Source organism: Myxine glutinosa, chromosome 9 (assembly GCF_964187855.1).
Source record: "Myxine glutinosa chromosome 9, kmMyxGlut1.1, whole genome shotgun sequence".
Taxonomy (NCBI): Eukaryota; Metazoa; Chordata; class Myxini; order Myxiniformes; family Myxinidae; genus Myxine; species Myxine glutinosa.
In genome coordinates this window covers 23,545,807-23,568,882 of record NC_136269.1, presented here as the reverse complement: position 1 = coordinate 23,568,882, position 23,076 = coordinate 23,545,807, and the positions used below count along the sequence as shown (strand labels likewise).

At 42.7% G+C, this 23,076-nt stretch overlaps 1 protein-coding gene across 10 annotated transcripts in view; it reads left to right on the top strand.

Moving 5' to 3' along the window:
* The window catches only part of TMEM63B (transmembrane protein 63B), a 113,151-nt gene extending 91,919 nt beyond the window's left edge, over positions 1-21,232 (top strand). For 9 of the 10 annotated variants that reach the window (XM_068129456.2, XM_068129457.2, XM_068129458.2 and 6 more), the window contains 13 exons: positions 890-998; positions 1,095-1,228; positions 1,348-1,470; positions 1,639-1,792; positions 1,902-2,008; positions 5,335-5,421; positions 7,159-7,224; positions 12,142-12,304; positions 12,582-12,687; positions 13,488-13,655; positions 18,909-19,024; positions 19,220-19,297; positions 19,658-21,232. In XM_068129456.2, the coding sequence (XP_067985557.1) occupies positions 890-998; positions 1,095-1,228; positions 1,348-1,470; positions 1,639-1,792; positions 1,902-2,008; positions 5,335-5,421; positions 7,159-7,224; positions 12,142-12,304; positions 12,582-12,687; positions 13,488-13,655; positions 18,909-19,024; positions 19,220-19,297; positions 19,658-19,864 (1,618 nt within the window). In that variant the 3' untranslated portion in view covers positions 19,865-21,232. Of the gene's footprint in view, positions 1-889; positions 999-1,094; positions 1,229-1,347; positions 1,471-1,638; positions 1,793-1,901; positions 2,009-5,334; positions 5,422-7,158; positions 7,225-12,141; positions 12,305-12,581; positions 12,688-13,487; positions 13,661-18,908; positions 19,025-19,219; positions 19,298-19,657 lie in introns of those variants that run through there. The other variant, XM_068129460.2, reaches the window with a different exon arrangement.
* The last annotated feature ends 1,844 nt before the right edge of the window (positions 21,233-23,076 follow it).

Here is a 23,076-nt window from a genome sequence, read left to right as displayed (position 1 = left end):
ATAATTATCACTAAACGTCTATAGGCGGAGGTGCTCCGATGGTGAAAATTTCGTGTCAATTGGACTAACAATTGCAGAGAAAAACAAATTCATACTGATCGGTCAAGCGTTATACTTGTCGAATTATGACGTCATAATGAAGGCACTGATGACGTAATCATTAACATATCTTATTCCCCATGGGGAGTAGTTGACAATGAGCCAGGTCTCAATTCTTTCCATCAAGTGGTTTCGGGGATAGAGGTGTAACGTTTTTCCAAGATCGTGCCTGCACTACGTGACCGATGACATCATAATTATGAATAAAAATTCTACAGGCGGAGGCGCTCCTTTGGTAAAATTTCGTGTCAATCGGACCAACGGCTGCCGAGAAAATGAATTTTTAAAATGCAGACGCACGCCACATGTACGCACCTGATCGCCTAACACTGCTTTTTGCTTCGTGAGCGCAGGGTAATCAGTAGGATAATCCCCTACTGCAGGAGGGAGAGGGAGGGGGCGGGGGGGGGGGGGGGGAAATGTGTGACGGTGATCAGAAACGACATGGAAAGGGACCTATGGCCTGTTGGGGTTCCCTGTTCCTTGTTAATTGGGTTGGCTTGTTGGTGTCCCAACTGAACCCCTGGCTCACATTTTGGGGAATGCATGTTCAAATTACATATACAACATGTGTTTCTCCATAGTCTACAAATATTCTTGTAATTTCTGTAAAAGTACATTGATGTGTACTGTCTTTGTTTTGGTTGTGGTTTATGCACTACCTCCTCCATGAACGTTGGATAACTAAAACATCTCTGTTGAGTGTCTCTGGTGCTGGACCATTCTTTCCTGGTTGGGGAAAAAGTAAGCTTTATTAACTTACCCTCACATACCATGCTACTGTTTGCAGAAAGAAGGCAGACAAGGCTCGGGCATACTATGAAAAGCACCCAGATGATCTGATTCAACCGCGGCCCTGCAGCCAGTTTTGCTGTTGTAACAGCTGTGGCTATGATAAGGTAAAATTTGCCCTTTGCATGTACCTTACCATTGTATGTCGAGACTAAAAGCTTATGTTTCTGTGACGTCATTTGTTCGTCTGCCGATATTCGCAGGTGGTGGGATTATTATATTACCAGAGGCGGTGGAAGGATCTGAAGACCAACTGGGATGAGGAACGTCAGAAAGTCTTTGACCAACCTCTGGGAATGGCCTTTGTGACATTTAAGGAAGAGGGAATGGCTTTCCGGTAACCGTTTTTTGGTCAAGGACCCATGTTGCTGTTTTTCCTGTTTTTGTGCAGTTTTGCCTTAAGCAGGTTGATGTTGTTATTGTTGTAACAACTCCACTCTTCGGTTATTTTCCAAGATTCCTGGCTGACTACAAGACTTCGCCGTGTTGCAGGGAGCCAGGCCAGACGCGCTATTCTACCGAACTACGGTCACGGAAATGGCGTGCTCGCTACGCCCCTCATCCAAACTCGATCATTTGGTTAATTTTTGTTCCCATTTCACTTTGTTATCCAATGCGTCGCCATTCTCTTTCTAGAGGAATATAATTCGCTGAAATCATTGCTTTTTTCATGCAAATATAAACCATTTATGAATTGAATTGAGTGGATATCATTTGCGTTTTTTGGGGTTTTTTTCCTCTTGATAGGGAGAACCTTTCAGTACAAGGCGTGGTTTGGTGGGCCCGTCTGTTAGTTCTCAACCTGCTTCTCTTTATACTCCTGTTCTTTCTTACAACACCAGCCATCATTGTCAACACGATGGACAAGTTCAATGTCACTCGGCCGATTGAAAGCTTACAGGTACGCTTGCAGATTGAGCACAATACGAGAATGTTAATGCTAATAAGGTGTGTGATCAAGTTTGCGATGAATATCTTTGCATCGACCACTTTCTCTTCTTCATCCACAGAGCCCCATAATTACTCAGTTCTTTCCCACATTGTTGCTTTGGACGTTCTCGGCACTGCTGCCAACTCTGGTGTACTACTCGGTCTTCCTGGAAGGACACTGGACCCGGTCAGCATCTGGGAGGGTGGGATGTTGGTTTGGTGATAAAGGTATTTCGGAGTAAGACTAATAAATTAATGTCTCCTAATAATTCAAGCTAATAATTGGAATTGTGATGTCGACTCGATCCAGCTTGCATTTTGAAACAAAAGCAAATCTTTTCAGATAAAGTCCACCAACATCACTGCATTACATAAAAAGGTGCAAAAACTGATTCCCTGAACGACAGGTCTATCATCTTGCTTCCAATCATCAGCAAGGTCATGCAATCCATCATCGCAGTTGTTATGAAATCCTTCCTTTTCTCCAACAACCTCATTTCAGATCACCAATTTGGTTTCAGACCAGATCACTCTACACTGGACATGCTGCTTCTACTGGATGGGTGGACACGCCACAATGGATGGAGGCCCTCATTGTCAGACATGAGGTCAGGGCCGTCTCTCTGGACATATTTCGTGCTTTTGATTCAGTCTGGCATCCTGCCTTACTCTCCAAACTCTTTGGCTCTGGCATCCGAGGCCAACTCCACACATAGCTTCCTGACTTCCTCTACTTTCGTAGCCAATGTGTGGCTCTAAACGGAATCCTTTCATCTCCTCTTCCTCTCATGGCTGAGGTGCCCCAAGGAAGTGTTCTGGGCGCAGTCCTATTTCTGATCTTCATCGATGATCTCTCTGACTCTCTGGAAAATCCTCTATCTATTTGCTCATGACTCCATCCTCTGCTGTGACATTCCTCATCTTTCAGACAGGCAGGCTGCAGCCTCTTCTCCCTCTTCAAACCTTGAAAATAATCACAAGCTGGTCAAACACTGTGCTGATGATGCAGTGCCCCTTACTGGTTTGGGCAGGAATTTGCAATTGTTCACGGTGCCAGCGATTACTCGCCTGTCCTTTACAATGTACACTGTGGGATCTTTAATGTCCACTAACTTATGCCGGCAGACGGGACGCCCGTTGAACGTCCATCCAAGGGATGGCACACATTGATGGATCCCCCCGCTTTTGAAATATCAGGATGACAGTTTATAGCTGGGCAGGGATTGAGACTCAGGCTACACAGCTTAGCAGCGAGTGTACGTACCTCTCGGCCATCCTGCCAGCCCATGTAAACATGGATAATTATTTTTTTTGACGTTTCTTTTGCACAAAGGATTGGCACAACACAAGACGCATAATTATCTAAAGGCCACTTGGCACTTGGAATCTTGTTCTCAGCTAAAGGCTTGCATTTTTGGAAGCATCTTGGCTTTTTGTTTTTATGAACACATCTTCATCCTTTGGAGGCTGAAGTACAGCACCTTCAGAAAGTATTCACACCCCTTGGCTTTTTCACATTTTGTTGTGTTACAGCCTGAATTTAATATGGATAAAAATGAGAGTTTTGACACTACAACAACACACAACATGCATTTTAAAGGCCAGAGTTTTGACACTGATCTTCACATAATAAATACACCATGATATCAAAGTGGAATATTTTTTTTTTTAGGAATTTTTACAAAATAATTTAAAATTTAAAGCTGAAATGTCTCGAATCAATAATTATTCAACCCCTTTGCTATTACACTCCAAATTGAGCACAGGTGCATCCAATTTCCTTTGATCATCCTTGAGATGTCTAAACAACTTGATTGGAGTCTACCTGTGGCCAATTCAATTGATTGGACATGATTTAGAAGGAAACACACCTTTCTATATAAGGTCCCATGGTTGACAGTGCATGTCAGAGCAGAAACTCTAATATGAAGTCCAAGGAACTGTCTGTAGAACTCTGAGATAGAATTGTGAGGAGGAGTAGATCTGCGGAAGGGTATAAAACAGTTTCTATCGTGTTGAAAGTTCCGAAGAGCACAGTGAGCTCCATTATTAGGAAATGGAAAGAATATGGAACTACCCAGACTCTTCCTAGAGCTGGGAAGAAACCTGAGCTGAGCAACCGGGCAAGAAGGACCTTAGTCAAGGAGGTGACAATAACCCAATGACCACTCTGACAGAACTACAGAATTCCTTGGCTGAGCTGGGAGATCCTGTCGGAAGGACAACAGCTTGCCTGAAGTTTGCAAAAAGGCATGTGAAAGACTGAGAGCATGAGGCAAAATATTCCGTTGTCTGACGAGGTGAAAATTGAACTCTTTGGCCTGAATGTAAAGCTCTGGTAGAAACCAAGCATAGCTCAGCACCCATCTAACACCATCCCTTACATGAAGCATTGTGGTGGCAGCATCATGATATGGGGGTGCTTTTCAATGGCAGGGACTGGAGACTTGTAAGGATAGAGGGAACAATTAATGGAGCCAAATACAGGCAAATCCTTGAGGAAAACCTGATTCAAAGTATAAAAGACTTTAAACTGTGGCGAAGATTTATGTTCGAACAGGGCAATGTCCCCAAGCATACAGCCAAAGCAACACTGGAATGGCTTCAGTACAAGAACGTGAAAGGCCTTGAGTGGCACAGCCAAAGCCCAGACTTAAATCCCATTGAGAATCTGTGGAAAGACTTGAAGATTGCTGTTCCCCGACACCCCCATCCAACATGACAGAGCATGAGCAAATCTGCAAGGAAGAATGGGAGAAACTCCCCAAATCCAGATGTGCAAAGCTGATACAGACGTATCCAAGAAGTCTCGAAGCTGTAATCGCTGCCAAATGCACTTCTGCAAAGTATCGACTCAGGAAGTTGAATAATTGTGTAAATTAGATATTTCTATATTTCCATTTTAATTATTTCGTAAAGATTTCTAAAAAAAAAAAAAAATTCCACTTTGACATTAAGGGGTATTTTGTATAGATCAATGACAAAAAATCTCGATTTAATCCACTTTGAATTCAAGCTCTAACAAGAAAATGTTTTAAAAAAGTCAAGGGGTGTGAATACTTTCTGAAGGCACGGTATGACGTGGACGTAGAGTATATGGCATGCAAATGCTAGAGAGCCAAGCTCTTCTCTGGTTTTATCATGCACACTCATTTTGTACAATGTGGACTCTTTTCTTTCAACAATAACGTTTTAAAGCCATAATTGTAACTACTACCCTTAGATACCACCACCACCACCACACTACATGACGTCTCTTTTCAAGCTTTGTTTCTTTATTTTCCCCAATGTCCCATATGTACAAAATGATTTTCTGCACTTTGCATATTTATGTATTTTGGTGGATTATTTTTAATGGTCAAACTTGTGATGGATCTGTTGCGTTTTCAAAGTTTGCAATAAAAGCCAACATTTAGTGGACCTGTAACCATGTACAACTTCTGAAAGCTTGCATTGCAGATTAATGATGCCTTGCCATTTGTGAAATGATTACCATTTTATTTCCTGTAACAGGTCTGCAGAGAACCAGAGTATTATGCACAAATGTTATTTCTACCTCATCATAATGATTCTCATCCTGCCATCCTTGGGTCTATCCAGGTGAGAAAAAACTCTCAAATCCTTTGTCACATTCTAAATGCAATTATTTTGGTTACTGGAAGTCTGGAAGTCATTTGTCTATGGGCTGTGTAACTCTTATTATTTGAATTAATAATAACTTTGTTATTAGGTTATTTCTCCGAAATAACCTTGTGGAGTGGGTCCCGGTGTCCGTATATATGTCCGTTAACATTTGACTAAAACATCTTCTCACAAACTACCCAACCGATATGGACCAAATTTGGTATGATGCATCAGGACAGCAAGGTCTCATGGGGTTGTACTCCACATCCAGATGTGCCCCCTATTAGGGGGTTGAAGGGGGGTGTTTTGCCCCAAATATTGGTATTCCATTCAAAAATATTCTTCTCAGAAACCAACAACTGGATGCAGACCAAACTGGCTATGCGGCATCGTGACACTGCCATAACCTCAACTTGTGCTCCACATGGCCGTATGTCCCCTGGATAGGGGACCACAGGCTCCCTCCCCTAATCCCTCATATTCACTAAAACACATTTTCCTCACAAACTACATGACTGACCGCTGAGTGCGGAGAGAAAAGCAGCGCCGTTGTTGTGACATCGCTGGTACCAGAGTATTCCTGAAGTGACGGCACTTCCCCCAAACTCAGTGGCTGTTTGTCTCATCAGTACAGTATGTCCATGTGTGTATGACACGTGTAAGTGGCAGCTCCATTACAAGCCTTAGACCTTGTATAAAAAAAATTGAATTATATATTTGAACATTGTGGAACACAAATCGCCTTTTTGTCACTTTCAAAACCCTTTCCTTTAGCAGTACTTGGACAAAATATTACGGCATTTTACGCCGTCACGACGAATCAAATTTGCCGCTCGCAGACCCTTGTCCTTGTTTCTCAAAAGAGCGTGGGGTACGGTGTCCTATAAACTTTCTGATTGCTTATCTTGTTTCTCGATCAAGGGGATCAAGTTTGATAGATATTGTATTCTCGGTCACGGGGTTGCATGAAATTGTGTCAAGACGGCAATCGATGGAATTTCACTGAAATCCTACAAGTAAAATTCATCTGTATATAACCACCAACGCCCTTGTCGGCTTGAATGCACCTGGCCGTATCATATTGTGGAAGTATAGCAGAGTCGAGCCTGATTAGTACTTGTATGGGAGACCTCCTTGAATGATGGCAGGATGACTTGTTTGGTTGGTACCTTGCTCATCTCTTAGCTGTCTGCTCTTAAATCTGTTCCCCTGTGAAGTCCAACATGGCTAAAACTGCTGTGATGATGCATTGCCAGCACAGAGTGCCAGTTCGAAAGGTGGCATAAAGCTGGCTGTCCTGCTTTTAGATTGTGGTTGTTAACGATTCCAGGATATATTCGTATTTCAAAACAATGACCCCATCTGTGCCAGTACTCTGGCCAAGTTGCCTACCGGTAGATTCAATGATGTCAGAAAGTTAGTTCGGCCTGGTGGCAGCGAGAGAGAATGCGATTCAATTTGTTAAAATAACAATCAACATGAATTTGTGTATCTCGTGAATGTTTTGCCCTATTTGCATATCAAAGATAGATGACCCCTTTTTATTTTCAGAGCAGGAATCATTTCCGTTTTTAAGGAAATATAATGCACCTTTATTTTAATTGAGTGGATTTTGCCGTTCATGTTTGCGTAGTGGTTGCACAACTTGAATCATGTTTGCTAACAAATGCATCTTCACGTCTCTCTTCCCTGGTTTCTTACCCACACTCACAGCCTTAGTTTCTTCTTCCGCTGGCTTTTTGATAAGAATTTCGTGGAGACGGCCAATGTCCGCTTTGAGTGAGTTTGGTACATAATTGGGTTTCAGCTTTCCTTTTTGTGCTTTTGGGTTGTAAGAAAATTGTAAATTGTTAGTGATTGCTGTACTTGTCAGATTTGTCTCTTGTGTAACCTTTTGCAGTAGAAATGTGAGTTCACGATTATAGGAATGAAGGCTAGTGCCATTAATTTTAGAATGTGCCTTTATTTTCTCTTGTTTACAGAGTCGAGGCTCATGGAAGAGCTAGAACACTGATTGGATCAGGACACAACCGCACAAAAGGAACAGTAGAGAGGGAAGGAAGGAAAAATTTGAATTTTTTTAAGAGGGAGGGTTTGGGAGTGTCACATGGTGGGGAGGGTGGTTGACCAGGAAGAACATATGATTTTAAATTGGAGACTATCTGAGATGGTGGTGAGCAGCTGTCTTGAAGACCTGGAGGGAAGAATGAGATTGAAGAGAATGTGGAGATTGGTTCCACAGGTGGTGAAAGGGTGGAACGAATGAGTAGAGATGAGCAGTGATCCTGGATTTAGGTAGTTCAACCAGAAAGTCGTTGATAGTGGACCGTGTAGGTCTTGGGTGGAAAGAGCATGGAAAGACTAGAAAGGGGGCGGGAGAAGACAGAGAACAAGGACCTGATGGTAAAGTGATAGACCCAAAGACTCAGTTTCATCGTGGGAGATTCCAATTATCTTGAAGGCCTTGCATTCCACCGGTTCAAGCAGAACAACATGTGAGGTAGGAGAGCCAACCCATAGGGGAGAACAGGACTCCATCAAGCTGCGGATGAAGGCCTCATACAGTCACATGAAAAAGTAAGTACACCCCATGTAAAATCCTGACTTTTTCAACATATTTCAACATGCAGCAATTTGATCTTCATTTCAACAATATTGATAGATGAAGGTGATATAATATAACAAATATCTTGAAACATTTACATTTTGTAGTCCATTGTATAATTTAAATAAACATAAATGCAAATTTCGCATGTGGAAAAAGTAAGTACACGCTTGGCTCTAATAGGTGGTATTGCCCCCTTTGGCAGAAACAACCTCAAGTAAGCGTTTCTTATAACTGTCTACCAGTCTTTGACATTGACGAGGAGAACTTTTTGCCCACTCCTCCATGCAGAATTCTTTCAGCTGTGCGATGTTTGAGGGGTTTCTTGCATGCAAAGCACGTTTCAAATCCCCCCACAACATCTCGATGGGATTTAGATCCGGGCTTTGACTTGGCCATTCCAGAACCCTCCATTTCTTTCTTTTCAGCCATTCCTTGGTGGATTTACTGGTATGTTTAGGGTCATTGTCATGTTGCAAGGTCCACCTTCGGTTGAGCTTCAACTTTCTGATAGATGGCCTCACATTATCCTCAAGCACCCTCTGGTACAATGAAGAATTCATAGTGGATTCTATGATGGTGATCTGCCCAGGCCCTGATGCCGCAAAGCTGCCCCAAACCATAATATTTCCACCACCATGCTTTACAGTTGGTATCAGGTTCTTGTGGTCAAATGCTGTCTTTGGTTTTCCCCAAACATGTCTTCTGGTACTGTGGCCAAATAGCTCTACCTTTGACTCATCTGTCCAGAGCACATTGTTCCAGAAGTGCTGGTCTTTACAAAGGTGTTCATTGGCAAACTTTAGTCTTGCCCTGATGTTCTTTCTGGACAGCAAAGGTTTCCTCCTGGCACACCTCCCATGTAGATCAAATTTGTGCAGCCTCTTTCTAATGGTAGACTCGTGCACTTTCACATCAACAGTGGCAAAAGCTACCTGTAGGTCCCGTGATGACATTCTGGGGTTCTTCGAGATTTCTGTTAGCATCTTGCGGTCTGCTCTCGGGCTGGACTTGCTGGGGCGGCCTGGCCTGAACAAGTTGGCAGTTGTTTGGAATCTTCACCACTTGTAGATGATCTTCCAGACAGTCGAATGATTGATTTCAAATTGTTTGGAGATCTTTTTAAATCCCTTCCGAGACTCGTAGGCATCTATAACCTTCTTTCTGAAGGCCTCAGAGAGCTCTTTTGATCTAGGCATGGTGACGATGCACACTTCAACAACAAAGAGCAAACTAAACTAAATGTCTGAGGTTTAAATAAGACAGGTTCCTCCAAGATCCTCTCTAACGATGTTCTAATCATTTGCACCTGAACTGGTGCACCTGATTCTAATTTTATGTATTTGAAGTAGTGATAAATGTAGGGGTGTGGCGGACACAATGCCAGCGGGTAATAATTCCGCGCACCAGTGGGTGGCGCGAGCGACCGGGCGTGGAAGCGCGGCTCGGGCCACGCCCGGAGCAAAGCGTCACGAGGCGCAGGGTGGAACTGAAATACATGCCCCGCCTTTCGGCCGACCGGCCACGCCAGAGGGCAAGGCGTGGCCTCGGGACATATATGCGGGCTCGAAAGTCGAGCCCGCCGAGTGCTTACGTGCGAGCCTAGAATAAAGTGTTTTGGTTTGTACGAGTGGTGGCCTACCTTCTTGGCAAACGAGTTGTGTGTGCACAGCACCACAGGGGTGTACTTACTTTTTCCACATGCGAAATTTGCATTTATGTTTATCTAAATTATACAATGGAATACAAAATGTAAATGTTTCATGATATTTGTTATGTTATATCACCTTTATATATCAATATTGTTGAAATGAAGATCAAATAGCTGTATGTTGAAATATGTTGAAAAAGTCAAAACTTTACATGGGGTGTACTTACTTTTTCACGTGACTGTAACTGGATAGGAGTTTCGGTGTGCCAAAGAAGGACTTTGTATGACGGAGGATGCCCCGTTGGTGGCTGGCTTTGAAGGCCAACTTTGAAATGTGGTTTGCTAAAGAAAGATCATGGCTGATTGTGAGACCCAGGAGTTTGAATCACTGAACTTCTTCAAGAGGATTGTTAAGAAATTAGATGTTGAGGTTTGCCAGACGGTTCTTTCATAGAGAAATGGTGAGTTTCAGATTTGTCAGGATTGAAAGGCATATTCCGAGTGTTTGACCAGCTTTTGATTTTTTTTTTTTCAAGGTCTAAGGAGAGGGTAGAGGCTGCAGCCTACCTGTCTGAAGGATGAGGCATGTCACAGCAGAAGGTGCAAATGGATAAGCAGATTTTCCAGGCAGTCAGAGATCATTAATGAAGATCAGGAATAGGATCGGGCCCAGCACACTGCCTTGGGGCACTCCAGCCTTGACAGGCGGAGGAGATGAAAGGATTCTTTTCAAACCCACAAATTGGCTATGAGAGAGAGGAGGATGTCAGTAAGCCCTCTGGAATTTCGCCTTGGATGCCATAGGCAGAGAGTTTGGAGAGTAAGGCGGTATGCCAGACTGTATCAAAAGCACGAGATATGTCCAGAGAGACGTCCCTGCTCTCATGTCTGGCAATGAGGGCCTCCATCCATTGTGGGGTGACTCGAAGCAGCATGTCCAGGGTAAAGTGACCTGGTCTGAAACAAAATTGATGATCTGAGATAAGGTTGTTGGAGAAAAGGAAGGATTTAATATCAACTGTGATGATAGATTCCATGGCCTTTCTGATGATTGGAAGTAAGCTGATAGGTCTGTCGTAAAGGAGATTAGATTTTGCACCTTTTTACGTAATGCAGTGATGTTTGCTGATTTCCAAGCAGATGGATGATGACCTAGGGCAAATGATAAGGTTAAAAGGTCAGAGAGAGGATGTGCCAGAGCAGCAGAGTAGTTTATTCGGACAAGTGAGGTGATGCCATCCGATCCAGTAGCAGAGTCTAGGGTTGAACCAACCTTCTCAGGTGCAAAATACAGAGTCCAGGGGCAGTTGGGTACAACAGGGAAGGATGTGTACTGAGAGTGAGGGGTTGGGGACGCAAGATTTGGAAGCAAACACAGAATTGAAGCATTTAGCCTTCTCACGAGCGGAGTCGGCGGTGGTGCCATTTTACGGTCGGATGGAAGGGGCGTAAACTTCAGACAGACTTAACAAGCCACCACCAGGTTTTAGAGGAGGGAGACAAGTTTTAAAGTTCATTCTTGAGGTTGGACAAATGTTGTTTTCTGGCTCTCCTGAGAGTGGACACATACTTGTTGCGGACTTTTTGGAATGCACTACGATGGCCTTCAGTTGGATTTGCCTTCCAAGAAGAGAAGGGAAGTTGTTCCATAGCAACTGCTCACCACAGGACTCATTATAGCATTTGTGGGGCGAAAAAGGGTGTGTGTGTGTGTGTGTGTGTGTGTGTGTGTGTGTGTGTGTGTGTGTGTGTGTGTGTGTGTGTGTGTGTGTGTGTGTGTGTGTGTGTGTGTGTGTGTGTGTGTGTGTGTGTGTGTGTGTGTGTGTGTGTGTGTGTGTGTGTGTGTGTGTGTGTGTGTGTGTGTGTGTGTGTGTGTGTGTGTGTGTAAAAGAAAAAAAGAAGGTTTGTGGAAGAATTTCCAGGCTGAGTTAACAGTTGATATGGAAGACCATTCCTGAAGTGAGATGGCTGCTTGCAGTCCCTGCCAGTCTGCTTTAAGAGTGAAATGCCAGACTCGCTGATGTTGAGGCAGCTCTCCGAGAACAGCCAGAGAGGTGTTGGCTTTCATAAGCATTGGAGCAGAGGAAGAGCAGGAGACATTTGCAGGAAAGTTAGTCGTCACCAAGTCCAGAATTGAGGATTTGCCATTGAGATGAAATCCACGTTGTGAAGTTCACAGATTGAGTCAGTCCCATGGAGTCACATAAGGCCTTTGCTTTCTCAGGATATTTGCTTGGAACTGGTTCCAAGTTAAATGACCATAAGTTTTCGTTTTGGGGACATGTGGCACAACACGCATTGGGTGCTCCATATTATTATTCAATTTTTTTTTTAAATAAATCAAAATGGATGAAACAAGAATAAAATAAAATCCCTGTGTTTCTTTAGAATTTCCTTGGCTACCTGGTTCTTTAATATTTTATTTCCCACTTCACCCCAGGTGTGTCTTCCTGCCTGACAATGGTGCATTCTTTGTTAACTACGTCATCACAGCAGGCTTCATTGGAACTGGCATGGAGCTTCTGCGTGTACCAGGCCTTCTCTTGTACACGCTACGCCTTTGCTGGGCACATTCTGACGGGGAGCGTACAAATGTGAAGAGGGTATGCTAATGTGCACCTCGTGCTCCATACACCACTTCATCCAACCATCACTTAGCAATCGCCGACACACACTGCTGGATTTCTGTCACATGACTCTCTCAAGTAATGTAATGGTGATGGTGTTGGTGCTGCTGGTTTTGTGAATTGCAAACGTGACAGTCCCTCTTGTGGTTGTGTGCTGTCTGACTGTGGGATTGCAGCCAGAATTCCTCTACATTTGACTTTGCGTGCATCCTTTTTGGCATAAAGCAATCCAGCTTTTTGTGTGTGGGAGCAGCAACAGGCTTACGAGTTCCAGTTTGGCCAGGCCTATGCTTGGATGATGAATATATTCTCCGTGGTTATGGCTTACAGCATCACATGTCCTCTCATCACAATCTTTGGTACATGTCTTTTTCTCGAACGTTGTTAATTTCTACCCACTGTTCCTTGCATTGCATTCATGTGTGTGTGGAGCACTTATCAAATGCTGAATCTTTTGGATGTTTTGGAAAGGGGAGTGGTCAAATAGACATGTATCAAATGCCAAAGGAACTGTTATTAATTACTTGTTATCCATTACCAACTACACAAAGACAGACGTGTGGAAACATTGGAGCATTGAGGAGTGTAGGCAAAGTTGTAGTGACAATTATGGAGGGAGCCGACTTATCTTAATCAAGCGTGTTCCACACTAATCAAAGTACTTTAAAATGAAATCATCTGTACCCTGGCTTCAGGTAAAAAGGGGAAAAGAGTGTCCATGCAAACTAGACTACTAAATACTCGCATTGCCTATTTATACTTCCTTAACTTTCAGCTGAATGAGATAAATGTACTAGAGACTACTAGTACTACTGCGACTGCTCCATATGCCTAGCTAAGAGGGGTGTGGCGACCCCCTTGAGGGTTGAGCCATTTGCACTTCATCCGCTTCATGTCAATCCGAGGGATGGCAGATACATTGATGAATCACCCTACCTGTGAAATACCAGGATGACAGCTTATAACTGAGTCGGGATTCAAACCCAGGCTAGACAGCTTGTAGGCGAGTGTGCGTACTTCTAGGCCATTCTGGCTAGAATAGCCTCTTGCAAATGCGAGCACAGAGCTGTTTTTCTCCATTGCCCAAGATTTGCATTTTCTTGGTTATGAATTGGTGAAATTTTTTTCACCCCCTTTTCCTTCTGTGTCGTATTTGCAGGAGTGATTTATCTTCTGCTGAAGCACATGGTTGACCGCTATAATATCTACTACGCGTACCTACCTTGCAAGCTGAGCCGCAAGATTCATTCCGCAGCTGTGAACCAAGTGGTGGCAGCACCCATTCTCTGCATGTTTTGGCTGCTGTTCTACTCTGTACTACGCTTGGGTTAGTTTGTTTCTGCCACCTCTTTCTGACCATTGACATCAGCACAACAGATGTTCTACACGTACGAGAGAAGCACCAAACATGGCTTTGCCTAAAATGATAATGTTCATGTTAGACGCTTTGAACAATGTAAACCATGTTTGGTGGACCAATTTTCAGCCCAATGATTTGTTTTCACTCTATTTGCTTTCTTGTTGTACGCCGCTCCTTTCCAATCCCATCTCCAGGCGCTGTATGACGTCATCGCCGGGCACCGAAGGGGGCCCGGTGAGGACGCGCGCTGAAAGGGAGTACTCGGTTTTCACTCCGGTTTCTTGTTTGTTTTCTTGTTGTACGCTGCTCCTTTCCTATTCCATCTCCAGGCACTGCATGGTCATCATCAGGCACCAAAGGCCGTCGGAGCCTGATGATGACGCGTGCCGAAAGGGCGTACTTGGTTTTCACTCAGTTTTTCTTGCTTTCTTGTTTTCTTCCTTGTTTTTCCAGCAATATCTCAGACATGCTTTGAGCTATGAAGCTGAAATTTGGGCACAATAGTGAATAAGTGCTTTGGCAAAAACGGTATATATATATATTTTTTTATTAGTCAATTAATTGATTAATTAATTAATTATCGATTTATTAATTACTTATTTATTTTCTTTCTCATCTGGGCAATATCTCAGGCACCTTTTGAGCTAGGAAGCTAATATTTGGACCTGACAGTTAATCACTTAATCAATTTTTTTATTTTTCGATTATTATTTTAATTAATTTTCAAAAGGTTACAGATTTTGATGAAATGGTGGTGGTTCAGGTATGCTATTAGTCAATTGATTAAGAAATCAATTATCTTTGCGATTATTTATTTATTTTAATTACACAATCAACTAAGGAATGAAATATTGTACACTCACTCCCTCACATTGTTTGTCGTTAAAGGCGGCAAAAAGGGTTGGCGTCAGGAAGGGCATCCGGCCGTAAAACATTGCTTCAAAAAGGGGACCGAAAAACAACAACAACCACGGTTCCCGAAAAAGGCCAACCCCCGCTTTGCGGGGAAAAATGGCCTCTAAAGGTGGTTTTTTTTTTTTTTTACTCCCTCACATTTAAGTCTCCATGTGCTGCACGGCAGAATCGCAGGGCGCTGAAGGTGCCCTGGCAATGTCACGCGCTGGAGGATGTTATTTATTTATTTGACATGGGAGCGGTATATTGGTTCACGAGTTATCAATTGACCACTATATTCGTCGTGTGTGTGTGTGTGTGTGTGTGTGTGTGTGTGTGTGTGTGTGTGTGTGTGTGTGTGTGTGTGTGTGTGTGTGTGTCTGTGTCTGTCCGCAGCATAACTACCCGATGATATCATCCGATCTTGATGAAACTTGGGTGGGAGGTTGATATCATGATCTAGTTGTCCTGCCTTGAGTGGGCGTATTGCGCCCATTGTGGGCGGAGCCACGCCCGAAAAAGATGTATTTTTAGGGGGGAATCAAGTTCAAGCTACATCTTCTCTGAGGGAGTTGGTGGAATCTGACAGGGGTTTTGGTATTTGGTTAGGCCAATGTCATGTGTCTAGACCCACGGAGCTCGATGTTTCATTTTTTTTCCTTTTTTCTTTTTTAAAATTTATTTATTTATTTATTTATTTATTCCCCATTTCATTTTTCACCGAATTTTTGGTATTGTGCAGCTAACTAACCTCATTACTGATTATACATTATTATCTATCTCATTTCAAGGTCAGTAACCTTCGTTTTGACATTTCCAGGCCTGGCCTGTCCGGGCCTGTTTCAGTTATAGTCAGTCCTTTGTCATTGAATACCGCTCGCTCGTGAACCATCGTTGCCTCCTGGCTTGTTTTGAATTTATCATTACTTGTTTACAATTCTTTTCTTGTTTTCAATTAAGTTTACTTGTTTACAATTAAGAGTTAAATTTTCATTCTGTTTTTTATTTTTATTTTTTATTTTTGGTAGTTTCTGCACCACAACACAGAAGCAAATCATTGTAATTAGTATTGGTCTTAACACTGCCCTTTTCAGTTTTTGCTTACTGATGTGGAACTAATTAATTTAGCCTTGAATGATAGACTCATTGACTCATTGACTCAATAGAATGAATGACTCAAAAATTTATGTCCAAACTTGTTTCAGAAGACAATCGGCTGATTTTAGTAGAACGTGGGAGATCTCAATTCACTTTTGCAAAGGGATGGATTACAAAACACTTCAATTTCCATACACAAATTCTCAGTAAGAGATCTCGTCAAAGTAACACATACAAGAACAGAATAAAATCTCCAAGCAGGCTCAGTACTCAACATTCAATACAGGCAAAACTAGATTGATATAATCAACGACTTTTCTGTTGCACGGCTATTTATGGTAGTAGATGAAAGCGTGAGGGGTCAGGAGAAGGTCAAAAGGGAGGAGGGAAAAAATAAATTTGGGGCCAAAGGAAAGGTAACATTTCAGCATAACAGTCATTCGTGATCTCGCCATCTGTTGGAGTCATTCATCGCGCTGCAGCCTCCTCCAGGTCGCTGTCTCTGATTTTACACTCCTGGCCAAAAAGATACAAACAGAGATTCTAGCTGTCTTGCAATATAAACAAAGCTTGCTGCTTCTTTAAGATAACGATATGCTGGTGTGACTGAGGACATCTGTTTTTGGCCCAATCTCCCGCCTGGAGAAAAGAGGAGTACAAGAGTTCAGATTCAGAGGGTTGCAAGTTATTGTTACAAGATTCAGTTCTATAGTTTAAATCTTCAATATATAAGTTTCCGTTTTAAATCCTTTTCCAAGGTAACATGAAATCCTATGAATATTTAATTAAAGAACTTCAAAACTGGTCGATGTGCCGATCCTCAGTTGCACAGATTTCAAACTTGTCCAAAAGCTCTTCAAACAAATAGTTTAGACTGTTGAATAAAATAGAATACACTTAACGCTGATTAATATAATTATGCATTAATTGAGCAAGCAATTAAACAATGAAGACTTAAGTGTTTGCAACGATGGGTCGAGGCTCCAGGAAATCCACTCGATTTACACAAATTACGTACGCAATTAATTTTTCTCCCACACTACCAAGAGTATAATCGGAACAAAAGTATGTGCACATTTGTCGACATATACAAAACTAAAATGATAGAGCGCATACCTCCGACATGCTGAACAGTTTGTTTTGAATCTTACTGATCATCCGGATCTGGATCCGGAATTGAACCAATATTGAATCGTCTTGTTTTTGTCGCCTAACCCACTCGTCCACCAAGTTTTGTCGTAACTCGTCCATAAATTTTTGAGATATCATGCTATATATCATTTTTGGTCACATCTCTCCATGATGAAGAATCATTTATAAATTCTCGTATTTGGATCCGGATTTAAGTCTTCACCAAAATCTAATCAATTCGTCCTTGTCAGGCACTCAACCTGTGCACCAAATTTCGGCCAAATCCGTCCACAATTTTTGAGATATCCTGCTCACAGACAAACAAACATAAGGGGTAGGAGTTGATTATAAGGTCGGTGAGGGGTTACCGATGACCTCACTGTTGATGTGCTCCAGGTGAGTAATTCCTATTGTACAGAGATGTGAGCATAATGATGTTTACACCATTACCAATACGGTACATCACTCATAAGTGACATTGGTTGAAGGAAGGAAATGTATTCAAAAGACCAAGAAGAAAGGGGTGAAGAATAAATGCAGTCAGATACACCTTGCCGTGTGTTCACGTTCTGTGATTTCGCATATCTGGGCTTACCTTTTAGATTCCCGTTCTCTCCCTCCACACCAATATTCCTGCGTACCCTCTGAAAATTGAACCCCTCCCACCTTAAACTCGTTTTCATAAGTTTTTAAAGGCTTTCAATTTTTGGATAACTGTATTTTGCTTAATTCAACATTATGTGTTAAATTATAGTACTGTACTGTATAGCCGAAAAATATAACAATTTGAAAATTTAAATTGAGCATCTTCCAGTTTGTCCGCATTGCCGCACCACAGAATAATTGAATTCCGGCCACCTTGCACTCGTTCGGTTTTCATACGTTTTTAAACACTTTCCGTTTTTAAACTTTTAATGAGAATGCAACTGAACAAAAGGAACAGTGGGAAAAAAAAAAAAACCAAAAAAAAAAACCACCTTTAGAGGCCATTTTTCCCCGCAAGCGGGGGTTGGCCTTTTTCGGGAACTGTGGTTGTTGTTGTTTTTCGGTCCCCTTTTTGAAGCAATGTTTTACGGCCGGATGCCCTTCCTGACGCCAACCCTTTTTGCCGCCTTTTAACGACAAGCAGGGAATTACCAGTGAACTGGTACTCAATTAGCCGACCTCGGAAGGATGACAGGCTGAGTCAACCCCCCTGGCGTTAATTCAGCGATTGACCGGGATTCGAACCCAGGATCCTAGGATCCTAAGCCGGCACCCTAGCTGCTAGCCCAACACCAGGGAAACAGTGGAAAGGAACAAAATAATCTTTCTGAAGAGAAAGACGGGTGATAGATCGTAGTGAAGAAGAAGAAGAAGAACCCCATGTTAATTTTGTTCTGGTGCATCGGGGATTCCTATTGTGGAACACCGACATGTGCAACCTCTGCTAGGCAGCTCCACACACAACAAAACACATTATGGAAGACTGTGCGGTCCTGTCTTCAAGGGAAGAGCACATCATATAATAGACGTGAGGCAACTGTGGGTCGCTGCTGCAGGATCGATCACTGTACTGTGCAGGTACTCTAAGCAGGAAAGGCTTCTTATTGATGGTAAATGTTACTTATCTCATCTTGTTTTACTCGATTGTTCTTATTTTCCTATTTAAATGTCTTATTGATTTATTAATAATTTTTGGACTTGAATTTTGTGAGACTGGAACATATCATTGACTTGCGTGCTGGAAACTGTTCGCCGTTTGCGATTTTGCCATCCGTGAAGATTTACGGGAACATAACTCCACTGACGGCAGCAAGGTTTTACTGTATGTTCATCGGGGTGCTCTTGAGTGACTTTTGAGGTTTAAGACAAAATGTGATAATTTGGGATGTGGCACATGCATGAAGAGACTGGCAATTGCGTTTGCCCATCCCCCACCCCCTCTCTTTCCAACGGCTTGTCACTACTTTCCGTTTAAATGCTGTTGTGTTAATATATTTATCAAAATTAATTTAATTAGCGATTGCCCTCTATCAAGGTATGTTTTCTTGCATTTTTTTTGTGAAGGAACCAAAATGACTGTGAGTGTAACGTGCTGTGCGGTTTACGTGCCAGGTCCCACGAAGCCAATCACATTGTTCACATTGGTGGTGCTGGTTATCACCGTGGCCATATGCATCGGGCATTCCTTCTTCGGGGTGTTCAAATATATGGATGTACACAAGTACAAGGTATGGTGGGTGGAATTTTAGAAGGGAGTTTGATAAAACAGTGTTGTCGTGGTGGTACGATTGTACGGGTGGTCATTTGGAGAAGGGGTGGTTTAGTGAAAGGGGCTGGTTTAATAAGTCAATCATTCTATTGCACAGTAGTTTATGTTGAGCCTTTTTCTTTTTCACACCTGTACCACGTCTGTTTCCTTGCAGGTTTGCACACCTGAATTGCCAACTGAATACGATACTGGTCCAATAAGCCCTGATTCGCTTATTTCCACCGACATGCCTGTAAGCACTTGTTTCACGTGTGCCTTTCCTTCCTTATGGCCTTTTCCCAGTGCTGCAGCAATTCCCTTTAATTATCATATTTCGTTCCATTAGGCAAATTCACATTAGGGCAAAATGGAGAAGATTGTCATGGGGACCGCAAGGCTAACCCCCGCTCTAGCAGGGAAAATGGCCTTAGAATGCATGTTGTTGTTGTTGTTGTATCACATTTCGTTCCAACATTAACAAGTTCCAACTCTTTTTTTAGCTCTTTCACGAGCCTCGATCTTGTATACGAAAAAGAAAAAAAAAAAAAAAAATCACTGATGTTCACTTTTCCTTTCCATCTAACTTTCTCATCGCCTTGTCACCTGCATTTAGAGTTACAGCGCTGCTGTAATGTTGATTCGAGATGAACACGATGCTGCAACGAGTCCTCCTTCATCGTCGCCACAACCTGACTACGGTGCCACGCACCTGTCAGAGGAAGCCTCACTTCCTGCCTCACCTCGTGAGACCACACCCCAGGAACAAAAAACGACCTTTGAAGAGAATTGGACGGGCAGCGAGGATGTTCTAGGAAATTAACGGTTTACTGGAAAGCCAAGCAAAGCTGAGGAACTAAAGTGCGAGTTATAAAGATACGGAAGTCGTTTGTTGATAACCATTTGATGTAAATGTCGTAATATGGTCGTCAAACTCTGACAAAGGGTCTCTGATGCTTCGGGGTGTCGGATGAGAAGGATAATTCGGAGATTAAAGTGCAGCTTGAAGGAGATTTTAGGGACGCATGCCGATGGAGTTAAGAAGGAAAGTTGAAATCTCGGCTCGTTGAGAAGAGGGTAACGAGCTACGTGCGCATCACAGTGCGATTTTGAATCCAATGTCTTCTTCCACTTTTTCCCATATTTCCTCTTTCCTTTGCATATGGCATGCGCATCAAAGCAGTGACTGTTGCATTGAGGGACTGGGGAATTTTGTGGCTGGGGGGGGGTTCGTGTTTTAGATGTGGGGTTTTTCAGTTTTTATTTGCGATTCATCTTCCAATGATGGAGGTTGCGCAACCACAATTGGTCATCACGGCAGTGCTTTATAATGATTTTAAAGTTTACCTCCATATAAAGTGCTACAAAGTTGCATCACTATTTCTTGCAAGGATAATGCATCTGTGCGGGAGGAATCGAGTCTCCAACAGATGGCTTAAGGAAATGTAAAAAGTCTCATTTAGGAAATATTTTGCTTATTGCATTCACTGATTTTGGGAAACAAGAGTCTGAGATTGTTGGGTGTTGGGAAAGGAATGTTGTTCGAGTTGTACGTTTTATGACGCAGACAAGGTTGGTGGTGACTGGTGATTCGCCTCGTGCACGGTTGTGCTGTCGGGGACGTTTCTGGTGAAAACTCAAACGGTATGAATGCAGGTTACCTTCAAAGCAACCACTGTTGTAGAATGGAAAAAAATTAAAGTCAAACTCTGGTCAAATTTTTATTGTGTAAAAATAAATAAATAAATAGTATTGAGTGCAATATATTTACACCTGTTGATCACAGACACTCCATCTCTGCATGCAAGCTTGAATGGGAGAGTAGAAATGCATGTGCCTTAGCCTAATGACCTAATGGGCAAATCAAGTACAGTACAGTATTACTTAGAACATCTCCTCGTTCTTACTCCATCGACACGAGCAACCTCCCCATTCTTCCCCCCCCACCCCCCCCCCCTCACTATTGTGTGCTAAAAGATTTTATGCCTTTGCTTCCCACTTCGATGAAAATATACTTGTCCCCCTAATCTAAGGTTTCTCTCTATTTGTATGATTGGTGCCTTGAAATGCTGACTTTGTGTGTATGTGTGGGTGTTTTGTACCCAATGGTAATTTCTCTACTCTGTGCCAGGAAAAGCCGACTGTGAGACTGCCTGGCTGGGTAGATTCAATAAAGGTCTTTAAACTCTGATCTGATCTGGTCTTATCATGTGCACTTTTAATACATATGGTGGCCAGGTTATGTATTCACCCCCTATTTGAATGTTTGTTACTTGTGAAATAGAAGATTCATAAGTAAATGGGTTGGTATGGTCTGTCTGTCTGTTTGTCTGTCTGTATGTCAATTGCCTGCAGGTCACATTTTTGCTCTGGTCTTCACAAAACGTCACAAACGTAGGTGTAGTGACATGCTGGAAGTCTGTTGTTTTTGAGCTCAATGGGTCAAAAGATCAAGATCACAAATGGCCCATTTTAATCCAATTGACTTGTTTATATACTAGGACCCGACCCGCTCCATGTGGGAGCGACCAAGGGGCTCGTGTTATTATATCCTTATTACCTCTGCCACCGAAGGTGAATGGAGGTTATGTTTTCACCCCTGTCTGTTTGTTTGTCTGTCTGTCTGTGAACAAGATATCTCAAAGTTGTGGACGGATTCGGATGAAACTTGGTGGACCGGTTGGGTGTGTGTCAAGGACTAATCTATTCGATTTTGGTGAAGATTTGAATATGGATTCGGATAGGATAATTATTTCATTTTTAAGTGATTCTTCACCATTGAAAGATCATGTGAAAAGTGATATATAACATTAACATATTTTAAAAAGTTATGGACGAGTTATGACTAAACTTGGTGGATGAGTTGGTTTGGTGACAAGAACAAGCCAATTAGATTTTGGTTCAGGTCCGAATCCAGATCCGGCCTATCAGTGGGATACAATACCAAAACTGTTCAGCCTGGCAGAGGTATGCGCTCTACCGAATGCCGTTCTAGTTCAAATGTGTGATTCAAAATACCTCTTGCTGCGTAAATCAAAACGCTTCACTGCACTGGAAAACGTGGTAACAGGAATACTGTACTGTGAAAGGTGGGAACTTGTAACACCCTCTCTACCTGGAGTGGTGATACACGATGCAAATTTACGTGAAGAACTTGCATCGTCCCCGTTCATCGTCGTAAAACACTGAGATATAACTGTGAAGAGCCAAAGATCTCAGGGAGGATATAAACCAATTTCTAGAGTGTTGAAAGTTCCCAAGAGCACAGTGAGCTCCATCATTAGGAAATGGAAAGAATATGGAACTACGCAGACTCTTCCTAGAGCTGGCCGTCCGACCAAACTGAGCAACTGGACAAGAATGACCTTGGTCAGGGAGGTGACCAAGAACCCAATGACCACAAAGAGCTAAAGAGTCGCTTGGTTGAGATGGAAGAACCTGCTGGAAGGATAACAGTCTCTGCAGCACTTCACAAATTTCGGCTTTATGTGAGGGTGTGGTCAGACAGAAGCCACTCATGAGAAAAAGCCCATGACAGCACGCCTCAAGTTTGCAAAAAGGCACGTGAAAGACTCAGAGCATGAGGCAAAAGATCCTGTTGTCTGATGAGATGAACATTGCACTATTTGGCCTGGATGCAAAGCATTCCATCTGATGGAAACCGAGCACAGCTCATCACCCATCTAACACCATCCCTACCATGAAGCATGGTAGTGGCAGCATCATGCTATGGGGATGCTTTTCAGTGGCAGGGACTGGGAGACTTGTAAGGATAGAGGGGACAATGAATAGAGCCAAATCGGCAAATCCTTGAGGAGAACCTGCTTCACAGTGCAAAAGACCTGAGGCTGTGGCAAAGATTTACGCTCCAACAGGACAATGACCCCAAGCCAAAGAAACACTGGAATAGCTTCAGAACAAGAATGTGAAAGTCCTTAAGTGGCCCAGTGCCAATCTCGGACTTCAATCCTCTTGAGAATCTGAGGAAATACTTGAAGATTGATGTTCACGGACACTCCCTATCCAACATGACAG